General features: G+C 51.8%; 1 protein-coding gene across 2 annotated transcripts in view; it reads left to right on the top strand.

Annotated features, from left to right (window-relative positions):
* The first annotated feature begins 567 nt into the window (after nucleotides 1-567).
* Nucleotides 568-21133, top strand: part of UBASH3A (ubiquitin associated and SH3 domain containing A) — a 36066-nt gene continuing 15500 nt past the window's right edge. For both annotated transcript variants that reach the window (XM_028126457.2, XM_028126455.2), the window contains exons 1-7: nucleotides 568-714; nucleotides 2766-2819; nucleotides 5248-5434; nucleotides 7694-7892; nucleotides 11035-11204; nucleotides 11919-12127; nucleotides 18741-18867. In XM_028126457.2, the coding sequence (XP_027982258.2) occupies nucleotides 602-714; nucleotides 2766-2819; nucleotides 5248-5434; nucleotides 7694-7892; nucleotides 11035-11204; nucleotides 11919-12127; nucleotides 18741-18867 (1059 nt within the window). In that variant the 5' untranslated portion in view covers nucleotides 568-601. The remainder of the gene's footprint in view (nucleotides 715-2765; nucleotides 2820-5247; nucleotides 5435-7693; nucleotides 7893-11034; nucleotides 11205-11918; nucleotides 12128-18740; nucleotides 18868-21133) is intronic.

Raw genomic sequence — 21133 nt, 5'->3', positions numbered from 1 at the left:
TCCATGGTGTCTCATGAGACAACAGTGCGTTGTTGTTATTGATGAGTGCTACTTATTGACTGAATATACCATAACTTACATATACATTCACCAGTTGATGGACTTTTGGATTCTTTCTAGTTTGGGTCTACTGTGAATAAAGCCATCATGGACATTCACATACAAGTCTTCGTGTGGTCACACATTTTTATTTCTCCTTGGTAGACAGAGAAGAACAAGTGTGTCACGTAGCAAATGTATGATGAACTGTATAAGAAACTGTCCAAACGTTTTCCAAAATGGTCGGACAACGAGTAAGAGTTCCAAATATTCCACAGCCTTGTCAAAATTTAGTAGTGTCAATCTTTCCAGCTTTTGCTCTTCTGGTAAGCATGTTGGACCTCTGGAACCCAAACCCCATGTGGAAACAGGGCTGATGGAGGCTGTACCCCAGCACCCCACAAAGAGAATTCTGCAAAACCAACATCTCATGCAAACAGGATATTAGCTTTTGTCAGAAAGATCAAAAGGGTTTGAGGTTTTTCTTCACACCCCCAGGCAGCCTTGCCTGTCTCACTCTCTCTGGCTTTATCTATTCACTTCTGTCCACAGGCAGGAAGAGATGGCAGCAGGGGAGACTCAGCTCTACGCAAAGGTCTCCAACAAGCACAAGGGCCGCAGCACCCCCTCGCTCCTGGACCCCCTCCTGGGAATGGGCTTCCCAGCACACACTGCGTGAGTACCGTCGCACTGCCGTGGGCCACCGGGTGTGTGTCCCAGGCCCCCCAGCCCTTCTGGCCCCTGCCACACAACTGCAGGCAGCTCAGAGCACTTACTTCCTGCCCGAGGGGTGCACCTTGCAGTGAGAGTTACCGTCTCAAAATTAGGCCTTTTTCTCCTTTTTATAAATGACATGATCTTTGCCCTTTAAAGACAAACTCTGCTGGCTGGCTGCCTGGCTGGCTGGTAGAGGGACCCTGAAATTTGTAAAAAATTGGGAGTCATGTATTACTGGGACACCCCCAGTTTTCCGGGTTTGGAGGAGCTTGGGCCTGGTTGTACCCTCTCTGCAGTTCAGTGACTGAGACGACACCATAAGGTATTTCAGACTCTCAGTTGAAGGGAGCTGTTGCGAGAATCACCATCAAGAACGTATTTCTAAAGGGTGCGGGGAAACCGTTCATCTGTAGGGAAAATCTCTTCAGTGTCTGATCATTGAAAGAGATGGTTAAGAAAGTGCCGGAACAGCATTGACTCGATGCTGCTTACCCAAGGAAAAGGTCCCCGTATGGAAAATTTTAACCTTAAGAGCCATTCTGTCAGAGAGAGAAGTCCCTTAAAGCAATGAGCTATGATAGGGACATGGGGTACTAATTTTTCACAGACTTATTCACATGGGAAAATGCATCAGAAGTCCCTTTAAGGGGTGCCTGGGTGGCTCATTCGGTTAAGCATCCGTCTTAGACTCAGGTCATGATCCTGGGGTCCTGGGATCAAGCCTCGTGTCGGGCTCCCTTCTCCGTGAGGGGCCTGCTTCTCCCTCTCCCTCTGCCGCTCCCCCTGCTTGTGCTCTGTCTCTTTCTGTCAAATGAATAAATAAAATCTAAAAAAAAGAAGAAGTCCCTTTAAGTAACTTTGGATTGGGGAGGGGACCAAAGTTTCCTTAAACATTATAACACAACCCTGAGCAAATTGGCTGAAATCACTTGGAAGCTACACCCTTTTCTTTTCTAACCCAAATCAGAACTTTGTCGCCTTTATGTTGATAATAAACCAGGGATCTTTGAAATAAGCAGTGGAACCATGTGCCAGACCCCAACCTGGGCACCTTCCCCTGGGTGCAGCCAGGGACACTGAGCCCAGAGAGCTCAGGCAGTGGTGGGGCAGGACCCCACTCTTGGCCCTTCTAAAGCCCATCCTATATTACACTACTGAAGCTGGATGCGGACTCATGCTCAGAAGTCCTTGTAATTGAAACCAATGTCATCCCCATCAGTATTCACCAATAGCAACATGGGGCAGCACCATGTTGGTTTGCTCATCAACTCCAGCTATTTCAGCGCTGAATTCCTGAGAGAGTTACCTTAGTCATATTCCATCCTGTTCAATTTGGTCCCATTCAGTTAAATTTAATTCAGTGTATATACAGCCTGGGTTATAGTGATGAGTATGACACCATTGGGCCTCAGGGACCTTGCAGGCTGGTAGAGGAGGCAAGTCTATAGAGATGAAGCATGGTGACCATACGTGTGGTGAGGAAACAGGATGGGCTACACGACCACCCCACTGGGGGGGTTGGGGAAGTTTTCCTGGAGGAGGGACACTTGAGCCAAGCTTGGAAGAAGCAGTGCCATTTCTCTAAGGGCATGTTGGCACAGGGCTGCATTTTGGCAGGGAGGCACGTGGGCAAGCCAGGGATTCGGCCCTTCGTAGCCAACTTGCAGATCCAAGAGTGGGTTCACCTGGCTTTGGTGCAGGGTGTGTGGACTGGCCAAGGAGGCAAGACTGTGGGCATGGTTGGAGCCCGTGCCCAGGACTGGAGGCTAGAGTCCCTGAGCAGGGGAGTTATGAGCAGGTCTGCATTTTCAGAAACCACAGTGATGCCACGTGGAGATGGAGTCGGAGGCCTGGGCAGGGCAACCGGCTGCAAAGTCTAGCAGTCCAGGCCTTCGCGGGGGCCTCCCCGAAGGTCCCATGTGCTGCAGGACTACCCCTGCCTCTCCCCTGCTTCCCTGAAGAATAGACGGCAGGTCTCTGAATTCTCCTTTCGTTCTGCTTTCCTATAGACTAAAGGCCCTGGCAGCCACTGGAAGAAAGACAGCGGAAGAGGCATCCAATTGGTGAGTAGGGCTGTGTCTGCAGATGTGCTGAGTACTTGGCTTTGAGAGCTCTGCAGGGCGGACACAGGGAGGTGCCCCACATACGCCGGGCGGCCAGGGAGCGAGCCCCTGCCTGCCCACCCAGCGCCTGAGGAAAGGGGAAAAGAACCTGCATTTAAAATGGCAAACAGAGGAGAAAGATTGAAATTTGAATAAGCCTTTCTTCCCTTAAAAACCTGAGCTTACCCAAACGTGGCTATCAAAGAAGAAAGCAAGCCACGTGATTTGTTGAGTAAATAGGGAAGATATAAAATAGAGGTCCCCACTCTCGCAGGCTACCTCTGATGGGGAGAGAGTTTACTGCTGGTAGTGGATGCCCCCTGAGGCATCAGGGACCAGGTGGTGGGGTCCCGGGGGAAGAACTCAGGGTTCCAGGAGCCTCCGCCGTCAATCAGCTATGCACTCCGCAAGCCGCCCACCACTGCAGGCCTCGGCTTTCTGCTCTGGGATCACCCCGTTCTCCAGCACCCAGTCCCGCCTGAATGTGCCATGATGCTGTCATTCTGCCCCTAGGTGGGAAGTCCCCTCACTCTCTGCTCTGGAAAACCGCAGCGAAAATCAAGCAATAAAAACCAGGTCTCAGCCAGCTGGGGTGCCCTCCCAGAGCAGGATGGGAAATGCCAACAGTCGGTCTCTGAATGGCCAGCATGTCCTCACTGGGAACCCCCTTCTTTCCCCAAAAACTCTAGGCCAAGGGCAAACTATGCAACCCCTCTACCAGACAAAGGGAAACACCCAGAATCCTCTGCGCTAGGCTGACTCTCAAGTGGGTTGCCAAATTAGAATTTCAAACAAAACCCACTGCCTCGAGAGCCAAGGTGACTTCCTGCAACTTACAACTCAGCCAAGCCGATCACAAGTCCCACCAAGACATGGGGAGACAGTGGGGTCCCCTAGGCTCCACCCAGAGTGGGCCGACCTTAGCTAACCAGGGAAGTGCCAATTAAGATGCCATTAAAAATGAAAAGCAGTTTCAAGTGTCCACGTGGGTGAGCGGAAGGGGGCTCTCTCCCTGTCCTGGCTGCAGTCTGGGGTGTGTATCAACACTGCCGCCCACCATGGGCTTCCACGTCCAGGTCCGTGCCTTGGAAACATACAAAGGGCCCAAGAAACATGTACAAAGATCTTGATTACCGTGCTATGAAACTATTCAAAAAGAAACCAATGTCAGTGTCCGGCAGGGGAATGGATGGGTAAAATACGCGCATGTGTGATGAGCATGCACAGCCCTTGGACACGCTTAACCGGATGCGTATGCATCAACTTGGATCAATTGCAAAAACATGGTGTGGACTAAAAACAGTGCAACCTGCAGAATAATTTAAACAGTCGCTTATGATTGATACAAAACATGCATGTGTGTTATCTGTGGATTGGTCACCTAAGTTTCTGAAAGGAAAAGCAAACAGTGAAGGATGCATTTGCGCCAAGATGAAGGGGCAGAGCGCCCTCTGTTGGTGTTTTACTCTTAAGGAGACTCTATCTGTGCATAGCTCTTGTCTCCTCAAGTGGCCACATCCCACCTGCTAAACTCAATCTTAATCTCGGGCACGTCTCTGCATCACTTGAAATTCCTCAATACCATGACTCCTGATGAATGCATGATAAATAAACTTACCGTCACTTATCTTATCTTTATGTCTTTCCTGTTACAAATCACCCTGCCATAAAATACCTAAAATACCTCTCGTGTGCAGTGTTATTTGCTTTCTCCTTTGGAGAAAGTTCTGGAAGTAGAATTGTCAGTTCAAATGGGATGGGTATTTGAAGGCTCTTGGTGCATCCTGACAACTTGCTTTTATACAGAAGTTGCACAGATCCACTGCACCTTTGACACATGGAGCATAACCTTCTTCCTTTCAAAAGCATTGTGTTAATTTGACAGATGAGAAAATGGCGCCTTGGGGTTGTCTTAATTCTTGTTTCTGTCATCCGTGAGTATGAACTGGAATTTGGGGTTGTATGTCACTTCTTCTTGTCCTTAAAATAACCTTCTGAATACAAAGAAAATACAGAGTAGCCACCTACATTTTGTCTAGGTTTGTTTTTTTGTTTTTCTTTTTTAGTTTTGACTTTTACACTCAATTTGAAGTCGGATAGAACGAAATGTGAATGTTTTCTACAAATTTTCTGGCCCCCAAAGACCGTTTGAAGACCAGGCCATCTTCTCTCACTGTCTTGGTCTTTGGTCCGAGAATCAGACTAATGTGGGGCAGAGCCTGGGGTGGGGGGACCCGGCGCCATGCCGCAGCCACACCAGCCTCACTGAGGGGGGCTGGCGGTGAATGTGTGCAGTGTGGACACCGCTGGTGCTGAGTTGCTGCCCTCCCCATGCGGGGAAAGTGTCCTGCCATCGTGGCACGGGTGAAATCAGCCTGTTCTCTTGCAGGCTGCGTTGTCATCGTGATGACCCTTCCCTGGATGATCCCATCCCCCAGGAGTATGCCCTTTTCCTCTGCCCCACGGGGTCCCTGCTGGAAAGACTGCAGGAGTTCTGGAGAGAGAGCAAGAGTCAGTGCACAAAGAACCGAGCCCATGAGGTCTTCCCTCACATAACGCTCTGTGACTTCTTCACGGTGAGTTGGCCCCACGTGCCTTTAACGCCCCTTAACATGCCACTGCAGGGCAGCTCCTGGTGACATCTAAGCACTGCTGGATGTCACTGGGGGCGGCCACGTGATCTATTTCCATGGGGTGACGCACAGCTGCAGCACGAGCCGTCCTCTTAGTGTGGGACACCCTTCACTTTTCCCCCCATCTGGGTGACTCCTAGGCATTCCTCAGAGCCCCACTCACTTAGCCCCTCCCTTCGTTAAGTCTTCCCCGCTCCCCAGGCAGAAGGGCTGCCGCCCTTTGTGCTCCCACCATCGTGTTGCTTGTGTCTCTAGTGGCACTGTCCACGTGCTGTGGCAATGTGTCTGGTGCCACCCTGCATCCCTTAGGAGACTAACCCCTCGAGAGAAGGTAGATGCCTCACTGTTCTTTGTACCCCGAGACTAGCACAGTCCCAAGCACAGAACTTCCGGCGCAAAAACCAGGAAAGTCCCGGGCAAACCGGTGTGAGTTGGTCCCCCTCCTTTGCCAGCAACAGCATTTGTGACAGTCAGGCTCCGCCCTGCGTGTCCTGGGAAAGGAAGGCAGCCAAGTGATGAAAGTAACCTTAGAAACAGGCACGCTTCATCACGGCAGCCAGGGGCCACCTGGCCTCCCAGCTCGTCTTCCCAACCCCCTGGGACTTGCACCCAGCATGCACGTGTCCCCACAGACACATATACACACACACACACACACCACGTGACCCACACGGACACGGGTGTAGATACACATGTGCACCCTCCCTTCTCTTGCGTCTGCCGCCCCACTGACCCCCAGCCCACGTCCAACCCTGCCGGGGCTGGCCGAGCACCCTTCCTGGCAGAAGAGCGGTAGAGGGACTGAGTCTCTGCCTTTGATGCTGTAGAAGGCAACGTTCAGCCTCCACAAGCAGATGTCCCCCCGGAGCTCTGTTTGTAACAACTCTGTGCTTCCACTTACCCGAGACCCAGAGATACAATGTGGACAGACGGTCACTTATTCAAAGTTACACCCTCCATGTGTCATGTGCCTCCCCAGGCCCCACAAGGGCCGCAAAGATGTAATAGACAGACGAATAGAGCCAGCTGCTGATCAGAAGGGGCCATAAAAATGCATATTAAAACTACAATGCAGCTGGTTCCTCAGAGGATGAAAGGTGCTGTGGGAAATTCGGAGGGAACCAGCTGCCGGGAAGAGCAGGGCTTGGGCTGATTTCCTGCCAGGGGCGGGAGGGGGCGTTGGGTGGGGGAAGGGTCTGGGTTTCACTATGGTTTCACCACGGTCCCATGTGGCCACATGGGTCTTCCACATGGAGGAAGGTCTTCAAGCCCAGGAAGTGGCTTGGGCACCGCTGAGCCCCGGAGGCAGGAGGGCGACGTGCAAGTGGGGAAGTGCACTGAGGGCTCTAATCAGTGCCCACGGCCCTGGCGCTCAGGCTGAGCAGTGTAGACAGCACGCTGCGGGTGACAGGGGGAGCACCTGCCGCCTCGGGGTGGAGGGTGGCATGGCAGGGGCACGGCGCTAGGTAGCGTGGTCAGGCTGAACTGTGTGCAGCGAACCGGGGGGCAGTGGGGAGACTGGGTCAGAGCCTGTGTTGGTTCACGGTCCCCCAAGAAGCAGACCCCAAGCTGGAATTAGAAGTGCTAAGAGATTTATTTGGGAGAAACACCTGTGCAGCACAAAGAAGAAAGGGGCAGGCAGGAGAGCGGGGGAGGACAAGGGGGCAGAGCCTCAGCTGGCAACGCTGCTCCGGGCAGGGCAGCCGGCTGCGACAGGAGCCTGGGAACCCAGACCACCTCCAAGGAAACCACATCAGGGGCAGTGACGGGCTCGGTCACCGCGGGAGCGTGGCCAGGTGCCGGGGACTTAGGCCACTGTCCTCCTCACCGGGAGCTCTGAGCAGGGCAGCCTGTGACTGCCTCAGAGTCTATGGGAAACCTCCAGAAGCCGAATGATGCAAGGCCGACCACACCTGTGGGTTGAGTTGACATGACGTGGAGGGACGGGAGGTAGCTAGGGTGACAAGGGACTTCCAACCTAGACACTTAAAGGATTTTCCATTTGGAATTTTACCCGAAATCTCTAAAAACTGAGGACCAGGCATAGAACAAATCCATAACCCCGAACACATGGACAAAATAAATTACATTCCAGCATTGCGACCAGAAATAGGCTCAGTTGGCTGCATGATTTTTACTAAGTTAATAGTTGCCCTTCTAACAAAAGGCAAGAAGGCACATCCTCTGTCTCCTCTCCCTCAGTGTGAGGACCACAAGGTGGACTGTCTGTATGAGGCTCTGAAGAGAGCGGGCGACAGGATCCTGGGCTCCTTCCCCTCGGTCGTCCCTCTGGTTCTCCACTCTTCCATCAGCTATCTGGGCTTCTTCGTGAACGACAGCCCTGCAGACGTCATCCGGGAATTTGCCATAATGTTTGCTACGGAAGCCTCTGTCTTAGCAGGTAGGCAGCCCTGGGCACCTGCACACAAAAGGCGCGGTTAATAGAGAGTGACCGCTCTGCGTCTCGGGCCGAGCTTGCTCCTGCGGTACAGTGGGGGTGCGGGCTGCTCCTTGCTGCCGTGGCGGCCAGACGGCTGGCTGGGCTGGGCTCTGGGCACATACGCACCCTGGCCCGGGACATTTCCACCCTCACCTCTCCCTTTCCAGCCAGCTCCTCTGACATGGCCTTAGTCCAAGGCCGAACAGTTTAGCTGGAGCTAAATCTAATGAGCCAGGCTGTCCTTCAAAAGGAAAGCAGACTCCGAGAACCAGCGGTCATCTTTTCTCTAAGTAGGAATACCTTTGTTTGCATTGATGTGGTTTTTGAGAACATTTGGCACACTCCAGCTGCCCCAGGAAACTGTCCCAGGTGGGGACATTGAGTGGCCACGTGAAGACGGTGGATTGCAGGCTGGTGCCCATGTTGGGGGATCGGGGGCTTCCCAGCCCCATGCCCACCTTGGGCAGATCCCCTCCTGGGGTCAGCGCTGTGTGTAAAACCAAGTCCTAGTTGGTTTTTGGTAATGTTTTAGGGAGGAGCATGGTCTTTTCTCCCTGGCCTTTTGAGGAAGGATTGTCTAGACTAATTTGGAGGATCTGCGAACCTCCCTTTTCCCCCAAGACCTGCACTGGTCTGAAGATGGGCTCCGGCTGGGGTTCATGGGAGGGACTCTGGACTTGATCTCAGAAGACGAGAGTTCCTCCGGAGTCTCTGGTTAGCGCTAGGCCTTCATCAAGCCTTATCAGCTCCAGGCCTCGCCCTTCTTTCTCTGCAAATCGGTGAGGCCTCTGACCCTTCGAACAGCACAGCCTGTTTCTGTGGAGCGTCCCCATCGGTCCTGGCACACGGAAGGCACTCAGTGTTGTGACTCCAAGCGCCCGGGCAGGGACACCCCGCCCTGCCCTCTGCAGGCGTCCAGAGGCCCCATTATCAGACGCACCTGGACACAGATCTGGCTACATCAGGAGGTCACCGAATCCTGGATTTCCTCCTGGAGGTGTGCCTCTGGACCCTGGGATTCTATTTGCTGGATGATTATTGGCTTACCCTGTGTCTTTGCAGATCCGTGTCCTTTATATAAACAAGAGTCAAAGGTGGCTCTTCAATCTCCTTGCCTCCAAAGGACAACGTGGTCTCATCATGCCATGCCCTGTCGGCCCCTTGCCGCGGAGCAGGCACGGCACTTATAAAGAGTAGCATGCCCGCCCAAGGTCACTGTCATGGGGTGAAAGTGTCCCCTAAAATTCCTGTCCACCCAGAACCTTAGAAAAGAACTTTATTTGGAAATAGGGTCTCTACAGAGATAATTAGTTAAGACAAGGCCAGACTGGAGTCGGGTGGGCCCTGCATTCAGTGACTGATGTCCCTCTAAGAGAGGAGAGGACACCCAGACGCACAGGGAGGAGGCCACGGGAGGAGGGAGGCAGAGATATGGGGACGCGGCCACAAGCCACGGAGCGCCAGGAGCCCTGGGAACCTGACGCGGCAGGAAGGACACTGCCCAGAGCCTTCAGAGGGAGGGCAGCACTGCCCATGCCTGGATTTCAGACTTCTGGCCTCCAGGCTGTGAGAGAACACACTTCTGTTGGTTCAAGCCCCGCAGTCCATGGCCATTCGTGACAACAGCCCCAGGAAAGCGACCGAGTCCCCTAAGCAGTGGTCGGAGCTGGAACGTGGGGCCAGCCCTGTCTCGCTCGGCCCTACCTGGGTTCCTGCTGACCAGCCCTGCTCATCTCTTGCCGTGCCCTGCTACGCCTGTGCCTTGGGCCTGACCCGGAAGGGTGGGGAGGGGCCTTTCAGCTTCAGTGTGTCCTGGGCCCCTCTCCGGGCAAGTGGGCCCCCCACCCCCCAGTGAAACGCCCCCACAGGCAGGGGCCGCGAGGAGCAGACAAGACAAGGGCCCATTCAGAAGTCGTGTGTGGTTCACTGGTGACTCAGATGACATTGAGCATGGGTCTTTCCCAGGCCACGCCGACTCACGTGGCAAGGCTGTCCTCCCCCCAGTGCTGAAACACCTAAAGAAGGAATTTCCCCACCACCCACACAACAGTCTCAGTTTTGGCTCCTCACCTCGACAGTTTCTTGTTTGCTGTTAAAGGCGGGTGTAGGGGATGGGAGACATCAGTGGGGCCGGCGGGTCTGGGTCCAGGAAGCGACTGCAACATCGGTGACATTTTCTAGGGGAGAACAGATCCTGTCTGCTGTATGGGTTGCCCACGTGGGGGTGGCAGTTAACCAGTATTTACTAAAAGACGCCCAGAGATGTGAACGAAGAGACTGGTTTCAATGCAGCCTCAGCAGGTGGTAGTCACTGTCCCCAAGCTGTTGCTGTCAGAACGAAAGCTGAGTCAGGCCAAGATGCTCCCAAGGTCACCTCACCAGAAGCAGGTCTACCTAATACCAAATCTGTGTGCTCCCGTCGGTCTCCACCACCCCGGAACATGCACTCCTTCGTGGCTCAGCTGAAAGCAGATCCTGGCCGAAGTCAGGGCCCAGGAATGAGGACCGTGAGGGCTGGGGCCACCGGGGCAGAGGCCAGCCAAAAAGACCAGGGGCTGGCTGCTCCGAGGGCTTCCTGCTTCACCAAAGGGAGCGAAATAGTAGAGATGCTGTCATGTTTGACACAGTTGAGTTGCCTGTGGTGTTTTCTTCCTGAGACTCTGCAGCTGAACCAAACCCCATTGAGCTAGAGCGCCGGGCTACCGGTCCAGGCCACTGGGTAATGTGCACACCCAGGGAATGAAGGAGAAGCTGTTTACTACACCCACTTTAGTCAACTGTTTGGGAAACCAGCTAGCAAATCCACAGTTTCCAAACACCCCCAACCCATATCTCTACCCCTCCTCTTTCCTGTTCCTCGTAAGATCTGCAGTCCCCAACCATCCCCTCTGTAAGCTGAACTCTGGAGACAACACAGTCTGGGGGGGAGTCCTTGCCTTACCAAGAAAGCCCCAGTGCCCAGGGAGAAGGAGTGGGCAGAGGCAGGAGGTGCCATGCAGAAAGGCTTTGCGCCACCCCTCCTGGGTGCGTGGCCATCCTGGAAATGCAGTGCCGATGGTGTGGGTTAAAGCACGCATCATCCTGTGTTTACCTGATCTCACAGACTGCACCGTGAAGCCTTGCACCAAGCAGCTGCATCTGACCTTGGCCCACAAGTTCTACCCCCACCACCAGAGGACACTGGAGCAGCTGGCCAGAGCCATCCGCCCGGGCCATGGCTGCCCGTGGACCGCGGTGCTCTACTCCCGAGACATGCGCTTTGTGCACTACCAGGTGAGCAAACCCCGGCCTGGGAGCCTCACCCAGGGCCGCCCACGGGAACAAATGGTTCCCACCCGGCAGAGCACTGACCCCCAGGAGCCCTCCTCTGGAGGTATTTCAGGAAAAGGAAAACCGTCTATTGTTTTTTAAATGATTCCCTCTTTTGTGCAATTTGGAACTAGCATTCTTTTATATATGAGTTGCAGACACACAAAAAAAATTTTGAAAAAACAATGGTAGCATTGTTGGCAATAAAAAATGGACTGTTGCAAAAATTTACAAATATGTTGTATTGCTTATTAATTTGTTTAAATGATGATTTCAGTGAACCCTCATTGCAAGACTTCCTCCCCGCAAATTGATTAGCTTACATGGAAAGTAGGCAATGCTCCCTTTCAGACCCATGGAATTAGCATGAATGAATCCACCATGTTCCCTGTTGTATGAGAAGCTATAAATAATCTCATGCCAAGGAAGGTGGATGTGAAAGTCTAAATATGCTCTAAGATCTTTCATATTAGAGATCAGTAAATAGTGATAAGAGATAGATGATACATAGATAGATAGATAGATAGATAGATAGATAGATAGATAGATAGATAGACAGACACCAGAATTCATTTCCAAACCGATCCCAAGAATTCTGGGCCATATTCTCGTATATGCTACTATCATCAGACGAAGGCCTTGGAGTGTCTTCAAGGAAAACACTTGCGTCTTTTCCAGACCCTCAGGGCCCTCTTCCAGTACAAACCTCAGAACGTGGACGAGCTTACACTAAGTCCTGGCGACTACATCTTCGTGGACCCTACTCAGCAGGAGGAAGCCAGCGAGGGCTGGGTGATTGGGATCTCCCAGCGGACAGGCTGCCGAGGCTTCCTACCTGAGAACTACACGGAGCAAGCCAGCGAGTCTGATACCTGGGTTAAGCACAGGTGAGTGCAGCCTCCAGCGGCCACCCAAACATCTGTCCCTGAGTTAGTGTCCAAGAACGTCCCCATGAAAACAGCGGTTGCCATATTTGTATGCTTCTAGACCATTCCATCATCGGTAAAAATTGCCTTCTCCATGCCGGCAACATTATCCCTGCAGGTATACAGTTAATATCTTGGTCAATTCATGGTTTTCTGTGGATAATGTTCCGAAAACGTGAATTACTCTCTTGGGCTTCTGAGATCATAATCCCGAAACGACTACAAAAACCACCTCCTTATTGTGGGCGTAAGAGATCATAATCAGAGAGCCTAAGCTTGGCTTTATTTATCTTTCTGCTCAGTGTGTCAACTGTAAAGTCCTAAAATGCATGACTAGTTTTCCGTTGCTCTACAGCAGATGACCCTGAACTTCCCACGTAAAGCAACACACGTTCATTATCTCCTAGTTTTCATGCATCAGGAGTCTGGGCATGGCTTAGCTCGGGGTCTCCCAAGGCTGCAGTCCAGTTTGGGCAGGGGCTAGGGTCTCATCTGAAGCTCAGGGTCCTCTCTTGAGCGCACATGGTGATGGCAGAACTCATTTCCTAGAAGCTGTAAGGCTCCTGGTGGCTTGCTTCTTCATGTTCAGCGGGAGAATCTCTTCACTGGAGCATTTCTAGCATTGTCTAGAGAGGCTGAGGTTGCTCGGAATCATCAGATCCTGGTTCCTTTTGTTCAGTTTTCTTCCCTCAATTAACCTCTTTCCTCACATGTGTCACTAGGAGCAACAAGAATAAAACAGGCTACACCTTTAACACTGTACTTGGAAATACTCTTAGCTCCATGACCAACTTCACTGCTTATAGGTTCTCCTCTCCACCAACAATTTCACTAAACTTTTTGCCACTACACGGTAAGGATCCCCCTTCCTCCAATTGCCTGTAATGTGTATCTGACTCCTTCCTGATTCTCCCAGCATCCATATTACCACGAACGATCTGTCCAAAGTAGTTTCTTCATCGAGTTTCTCAAAATTCTCCCCACCTCCACCCACTGCTCAGTCCCAGAGCTGCTCCCATACTTTAGGGATTTGTCCCAGCAGCACCCCACTCCTGATACCAAATTCAGAGTCAATTAAGGTTTAGCCAGAGAACCAGAGCAGTAGAATAGTAATTTTTATATGTATATATTATTGTATATATTTTATACATACATAATATGAGTACATTTCTAAAATATCTATTTTATAATTAATATACAAAAATGATTTCATAATAATATAGTAGTTTCTATTTATGTCATATTATTTATACTGTAATATATGTATATGTTACACACCACGTATATACACATCCATTTGAGGGTTTATTACTAGGAAGTGCTGTGTGGCACAGTTGGGGCAAGGGAGGGAGGAAAGGGAACACAGCCGCTGGAAACCATGGTGATTGAAATGCTTGTCTCCGTGTGACAGTCGGGAAGGACCCCCCAGGCAGATGGGAGAGCAGTTGCTCTCTACTCGGAATCTCTGAGGTCAGGGAAGCCCTAAGCCTTTTTTAAAGAGCTTCCAACTGAATAAGTCAGGCCCACACAAGATAATCTCCCTTGGGATTAAGTTAAAGTCCGCTGACCAGGGACCTTAAAGGGCATCTACAAAATCTCTGCCCCGGAGTGGCACGCCACTCAGCGTTTGATTGGATAACTGGAAAAGGGTGTGTGTATGCTTTCCACCATGACCTAAATGGTCTGTAAAAGAGATCATGCAATTATGAAATAATGTATTTGGGAAATAAGTTAGGCTACATCCATGCAATGGAACACTTGCTGTGTTTAAAAATAGTCACGAGGAAGTAATTTATGGGCTGATGTGAAAAGATCCGAGACGGGTTGCAGAACACTGTGCCTAGTACAGAACTATTTGGGGGGGGAGGGGGAAGTGAAGCATGATTGTCTGTACGTGTGTGTGTGTGTGTGTGATGTGTATTTATATGCATGCCTGTGCCTAAAAGTTCCCTGGAAAGGAGCATCTCTAGAAACTTCCAACAGCGGTGCCCCGGGCGCTGGGGGAGGGGCCCGGAGAAGGGGGACTTGGGAAGGAGACTTTGCTCTCTACCGTCCATGATTTGTAAATATTGGAACCATATATATGCATTACTTATTCAAAATATAAATTCACCCATTTTAAATTTAAAGAAAAGAATATGAGGACATCAGGTCAAAGAGAGAATAAACGGGAGAAGTCAGACAAATCCAGGGCTGGGGTTGCACACACCACGCACGCTGGGCGATCTCTGCCTTCCCACACCCGATGCAAAAAGGGACACAGTTTCCACGAAATGAGCACGGTCATTCCAGGTGCGGTAGACCAGTCATCTGGAGAAGCGCCATTTTCTCAGGGTAGACATGGCTATGGGTCCTGTGGGCTACCGCAAAGTCACATTGGTGCCCCAAGGAACTGCAGAGCTAATCCAATGCAGGCCCCTGTCCTGGAAACCTGAGCACACTCTGGCCCAGGGAAGTGGGGAGGTCAGATGACGTCCCACTTATTAAGGAAGCACTTGTTTCCCTTGAGAACCAGCTCTGTCTGTCACCAGGTCCCATGAATGCTTTAAGGAAATCGGGAGACGCTGGTTACACCCCAGCTGACTGAGTTCCAGAAGGGGCAGGGTAGGTCCTCTACTCCCCGCTCAGGATGGGAGAGCTTCGCTGCCACCAGGCAACTGGCAAACCCGGATGTTTCTAGGACTACACGGTAAAGACTCCGTAGGAGACGAGTTTGTGGTTATTATATTTTTGGCTTCACAATTAATCTGTCAACCACCTGTGACCAGCATAGCCAGTCCAGCCTTTAAGCCTGGCATTGCTGGAACTATTCTTCCTAAGGACAAAACAAGTTTCCCTTATGAATTAATAAATACCAAGAAAAATTGCAACAAAAAGAGAGAAAACTAAGTAGTAGGCCCAGCGATGGGGTGTTTGATTGGCCATGTTTTGAAAGCACCCCCATCCTCCCTGAGGGAGCAGCAAGACATCCTGACCAACTGAGACATGTGGTTATGGACCCTTTGGCCGATAGCCAGCACTGCCGTCAGACTCAGTCCTTCTGGCAAAGTCTTCTAGAACTGCCAAAAGTGTACTTTACTAAGCCCCTAAGGCTTGTTAAGTTAGAAGATGATCCTTGAATGGCTGGACACATCACTAAACTGTTGAGTAGAGGGAAATGTTGTCTGGTGGCACCATCCAAAGACTAGCTTGCCGTGGGCAGACAGGTACATACCTCAGACTGCGTGGGCTGCAGGACTGATATTTGGCATGTGCAACCTGCTGGCCTTCCAGTGCCCGAGGATAGATGTGCACTTGCACCAGGAGCAGCCCCTGCCTGCCAGAGGGGACACCTTTGAGTTTGCAGCCATGCTGTTCCGCTTGGCCACTGAAATATCCACCACCCACCAGCCCATCGCCAGTTCAACTTCAGCCTTTTTTCAATGGTCCCAGGAGGCTTTGGATTCACTGCATGACAAAATCACACCCCAATATCTGTCCGTGACCTTTAAGCAGATGAGAGGTGACCAGCGGGATACAATGGGAGAGTGTCTTCATGAATCACAGTGGCTCTCAATGCTCCACATAGAAAAACGTACATAGCAAAATCTAGAACAAAGAGTGGAGAGACCGTGAGTGTTAGGCCTTAGAGAACAGTCTGTCTTCTGGCCATGATGAGAAGACTTTCCACACTGAAGCCATACCTGTCCAGTAACTTCCAAAACCGCAGAGCAAGTTGGTGGCAAGTACCTCAGACATAATAAAAAGGTGCTGTCATGGGCTGAATTCTGTCTGCCTCAGATTCCCTATGTTGAAGTCCTGGCCCCCAGCACCCCAGAATGTGACTGTAGAGATGGGGTCTCTACGGAGGGCATTAAGGAAGAATGAGGTCACTAGAGTGGCCCCCATGCAATCTGACCCATGCCCCTAAGAGAGGAGGAGATCAGGAAGCAGACAGGCACAGAGGGAAACCGCATGAGGACACGGGAGAGTAGGGTGTCCACACACCTAGGAGAGGGGCCTCGTGGGGAGCCAGCCCTGCCCACGCCTGAATCTCAGAACTAGAACTCCAGGGTGGGGACAATAAATGTCTGTTGTTTCAGCTGCCCAGTCTGTGGTGCCTTGTTACGGCCGCCCCAGGAATCTAAGATGGGGACGTGGCCCATGCAACCCCACAGACTGCAGCTATGCCCCTTTTAAAAGCCGGGGAGACTTTAAACCCATCTACTTCTGTGGCGTAAGTTGACCATTAAGCAGTTCTCCTGAGGAAAAAAAATCAGAAATATTTAAATGTTAAGTTCTTTCCTTTCTCCTCTCATTGGAATCTTGATTATATTTCATTTGAAAGACAAGCAAAAAAACAATTTGGTTTTCTCTCCAACTGTAGATTTTACAGATGCTATTTATAGATAAGGAGGCTCTGTTGTGTGGGACGGGAGGCTGGGGCGCGGTGCGGGCCCCGCCTTATCCTCAGGAAGGGGAAACCCACCGACGTTTCCTTTGTCAGTAGGAGACTGTAAATAGAGCCTCTGCCCCGGGAGGAGGGAAATGTCAATGGTTTGGACATGGACACCAGTGTTCTTGGTCCACTTATGGCCAACTACAGCCCGCAGCTTTCGGGAGCTGGCCTCTGACACTGAGAATATGTGAGGAAAGGAAATCTACGTGAGCTGGATCCTGCCAATGGGAGTTTCCAGCACAGCACAGGGGGGTGACAGTCTGAAAAGAAAAGGTACAACTTGCCGACAGTTTGAGAAGTGCGTTCACCAAATTGAAACACCACGGGGGCATGAATGGTCCGAGGCCTGAGGTGGTGGCGGTGGAAGGCTGGTGGCCGGAGGCTGGGCTGCAGGGCAAGCACTCCCGAGGCGCCCCTGGCTCTGGCCCTGATCGGGTCTCAGCATGGACAGGTGGGGCCAGCGGTAGTTGCGGGAGAATCCAGGACATGAAGCGTCTACGGGAGAAACGCTAATATTCCCACATGGGCTGAGGACGTAGAAACACACCACGTTCATGATTTGAGGAAGACGCGTCGTGCATGTATCGATTCCTCCTGGATTCACTGAAACTTCAGGATGAATGAAATGCCAGGAAAAATTCCAATGGGATCATTTGCTGGAACTTCAGTGAATGGTTGAAAAGTGTATCTGGGAAAATAAACGGGAGAGGAGCTAACAAAACTTTGAAAAATAAATATAACGAGAGGAGATAGTTACCCTGATGACGAGTGATGCTGAGCATCTTTTCATGTGTCCGTTGGCCATCTGGGTGTCTTCTTTGGAACAATGTCTGTTCATGCCTTCTGCCCGTTTTTAATTGGGTTATTTGGTTTTGGGGTGTTGATTATAGATTATTTTAAAATAGAATTTATAAAGATGATCTCCCCTTTCCTAAAGTGAATTTCCCCTGGGGAACTTGGCCATTTGCTTGTTCTCAGGGGATGTAAGTGACCATTCACTCTTCTCCACTGGCCCCTCCCCCTGTTCCTTCCAGACACACTCGACCCCCCCTCCTGTCCTGGAGTTCACACGACTCTAGTTAGCTGTGATCTTCTCCCTCCATCCTTCCCAGACCTCCTAAATGTGTGCTCACCTCACGGCATCTTTCTTGGCTCCGTGGACAGGTGGCAATTTCCTCACTGCCTGCAACTCCTCAGCTCCTGTTTTACCAGCCATCCCACTAAATACCCTTTCCCATGTGTTTCCTCAGATCTTAATGTGTCTCTTGACTGCTTGTTCATTCTTGCATCCCAGCCACATCTATCCTCACACCTTTGGCTATTTCAGAAGGTAAATCTACGCAGATGGCGGACGAGTTTGCCTGGGCCACGTACCATGTACGCCAGCCTGGGGTCTTTCTTTTTTTTTTTTTTTTTTTTAAAGATTTTATTTATTTATTTGACAGAGAGAGACACAGCGAGAGGGAACACCAGCAGGGGGAGTGGGAGAGGAAGAAGCAGGCTTCCCACGGAGCAGGGAGCCCGATGCGGGGCTCGATCCCAGGACCCTGGGATCACGACCTGAGCCGAAGGCAGACACTTAAAAACTGAGCCACCCAGGCGCCCCTAGCCTGGGGTCTTAAACAACAGACATCTCTTCCCTCATGACCAAAGGCTTTAAGTCCAAGATTAGGGTATGGGCAGGTCTGGTTTCTCCAGTGGCCCTTTCTCCTAGGTGTGTAAGACGGCCACCTTCCTGGTGCCTCATCATGGTCTGTCCTCTGGGCCAGCATCCTTGGTGTTTTCTCTGTACCCTCTAGTCTCTTCTTATAAGATAGAAGTGGGTCACCCTACTGGCCTCCTTTTAACTTATTTACCTCTTTAAACTCCCTGTTTCCAATAAAGTCATACTCTGAGGTGCTGGGGGTCAGGACTCTAAATGTCGAGGGGACATGATTCAGCCCATAATGGGATTTACTCAGGACTTGTTATGTGCTGAGCACTGGGCTCTTTGAACACACGGTTGTGTTTCATCCTCAACAACGACCTTCCCTGCCCATCTTGTCACATGTGTCCCCAGGCACATGCATGACCAGATACAGACAGTTGCTTTCCAATGTCTTCATGACAAGAGCACACTCGTTTCTTCTCCCGCAGGACCTACACCTTCAGCCTGGCCATGGACCTGATCTCCAGAAAGGACGGTGAGGCAAGCAGCCGGCGAAATTGGGAACTCTACCCTTCACAGACGCCAAGGGACATTAGCAGCATCCAGGCTTTACAGGTGACAGAATTCCCTGTTTGATAAGATGAGTAAAGGGAAGCCACACTTTAAATGAACTCCATGGTAGACTCGGCCCCTCAGGTACAGCTACAGACCCGGGTGGCTCGGCAAGAGGCTCTGCCTGCATTGCTCAGACACAGGCCACACTGCTCCATCCACCCTGGCGCAGAGGGTGGACGTCCCTTAGCTGTGAGCCCGGCTCTAAGCTCTTGAAGGCAGCCTTCTGGATGTTGCAAGAACATGCAGCATGTGTCTGTAACTCAGTTGGTCATGGCATCAGGCCATGGGGCAGGGAAGATGTGGGGACACAGTCCTGCCCAGAATCCCAGACTCTTACACCAATTATCTCATCAGCATGCTGTGTGACCCTGAAGAAGTCACCTCTCCCAGGGCCCCAAAAGATGGGGGTCTTTCAAGTCAGTTCTGGGAGAAAGAAGGGGGCTGGTACTTGGTAACCTGGAGGGCCAGCAGCCGCAGGGCCAGGCTCTGGGCCGCAGCAGGGCCACGTGAGTCCTACCACCTGCATGGGGCACGTCCAGGAGTGAAAGCTGCCTGCAGGGCCTCCACGGAGCAGGCCGCCCCTCCCCCAAAGCAAACCAGTGACATGGTGTCCCTGGCGCTGTCTGGGTGGTGGGCAGCCTGGCCCTCTGGTTCCTTACACAGGAACCCCCAGGGGCCAGGGCATTCCTGCAACTAGCCCTTGACCACTTCCCACTTCAGTGGAGATGCCTCTCTGTTGCATCATTTCCGAAGTGGTCCCTCCATGTCCTGTGCCCTGTGCCCCCACATCACATTAGGATTTCAGCCTAGCCATCTCCAACCGCATGGGAGATGTTAGTCCCCATTTCACAGATCTGAAGACTGAGACTTATAGAGGGTAGGAAGCTTGCGAGGGGCACTCAGGCACCTAAGCACCCCCGAACTTGTTGTTTTGGAGGGTTACATGGGACAAGGTGCCCATCGCAGGCCAGGCCTTCAGTGCTGAGAGTCTGTCCCTGTACAGAGGCAGGGCCATGACGTCAGGCTCGTCCCTATGTCCTCAGCACCTGGCTGGGGGCTTGGCTCGTGATTCTCACTGGCTAAATCATAGAATGACCTAATGAAGGCCCTGACCAGGACTCATGAGCCAATTGCCCTAAATCCAAAGCTCACCTTCCTTCCCCCAAGAAGCCACCAGCCCCTCCAGGCTGGGGTGGGCTTGGTCCAGACAGGAGCTGAGCACAGGACGCTGGGGCTGGGAAGGCCACAGGGCATCCCCATTAGACAGGTGTTTAGTCGGAGGGAATAGCCCGGGCTGAGTAGCTGCTGGCCAGGAGCTAGAGATGGACAAAAACGGGGCTCCCCTACCCAGACTGCCCAGACTCTGGAAGGCACAGCAGAAGCTGGACTCGGCCTCCTTAGTGGGGTGCAGGGGAGCAGGCATGGACTGGAATGGGGCTCCCTGAGGCCATTGCCCCCCTTTCCAGATGGAGGACCGGATGCTGGAATGGAAGGGTCAGCTCATAGCTCGGCCTGCATCTGAACTCGCTGCAGCTTTGAATGGGTGAAAGCCTCACAGACCTCTCCCTGCGAGCTGGCCCCTCCTCACCTGGTCTGAGCTCACCCCTCCGTGTGGTAGGAAAAGAAGACTGTGGCATCAGCTTCGATACATGGATGCTAGTAGGCTGAAGAACGGTCCCAAAGATATGAGGTTTGCCAGTGTTCTTTTATGAGGAAGAGTGTCCTTGTCTGAGGGCTGAGTTAAGGGTCTTGATGGGGAGCATCCCATGGGCCCTAAATCCAATCACAGCTGCTGCTAGGAAACACAAACAGGATGTGTGATCAACAGGGAAGAGGAGAGACCACAGAAACACGGAGGAGGAGGCCATGTGAGCGTTGGGGCAGAGACTGGAGTGTCTCAGCCAAGGCCAAGGATTGCTGGGGCTCCAGGAGCTGAGAAAGCCAGGAAGGATCCTTCCCTAGGACCTCAGAGGGAGTGGCCCTGCTGACGCCGTGATTTTGGAATTCTAGCCTCTAAACTGAATCCATCTTTTGCTTAAAGTCCGCAGGTGGTGATGCTTGGCTACACCAGCCCCCACGCCTCTCATGTCTAAAGAGACAATATAGTCCTGGTGTCCCCTAGGCCCCAGGAGTGAAGCCATTCCACTCCCCAAGGACTTTGCTCTTTATCCTAATATTCCTGTTGCAAAGCTCTGCATTTCGGAGTTCAAATGCTCTCAGCTCCTCCAGGGAAGAAAATGCTGTAAATTCAAAACCTCAGCCAGGG

Source organism: Eumetopias jubatus, unplaced genomic scaffold, assembly GCF_037043125.1.
Source record: "Eumetopias jubatus isolate StellerSeaLion01/CBP00866 unplaced genomic scaffold, mEumJub1_p1.0 scaffold_1, whole genome shotgun sequence".
NCBI classification, from domain to species: domain Eukaryota; kingdom Metazoa; phylum Chordata; class Mammalia; order Carnivora; family Otariidae; genus Eumetopias; species Eumetopias jubatus.
The sequence above is the reverse complement of the archived record's forward strand: the minus strand, read 5'-3'. Positions and strand labels throughout refer to the sequence as shown.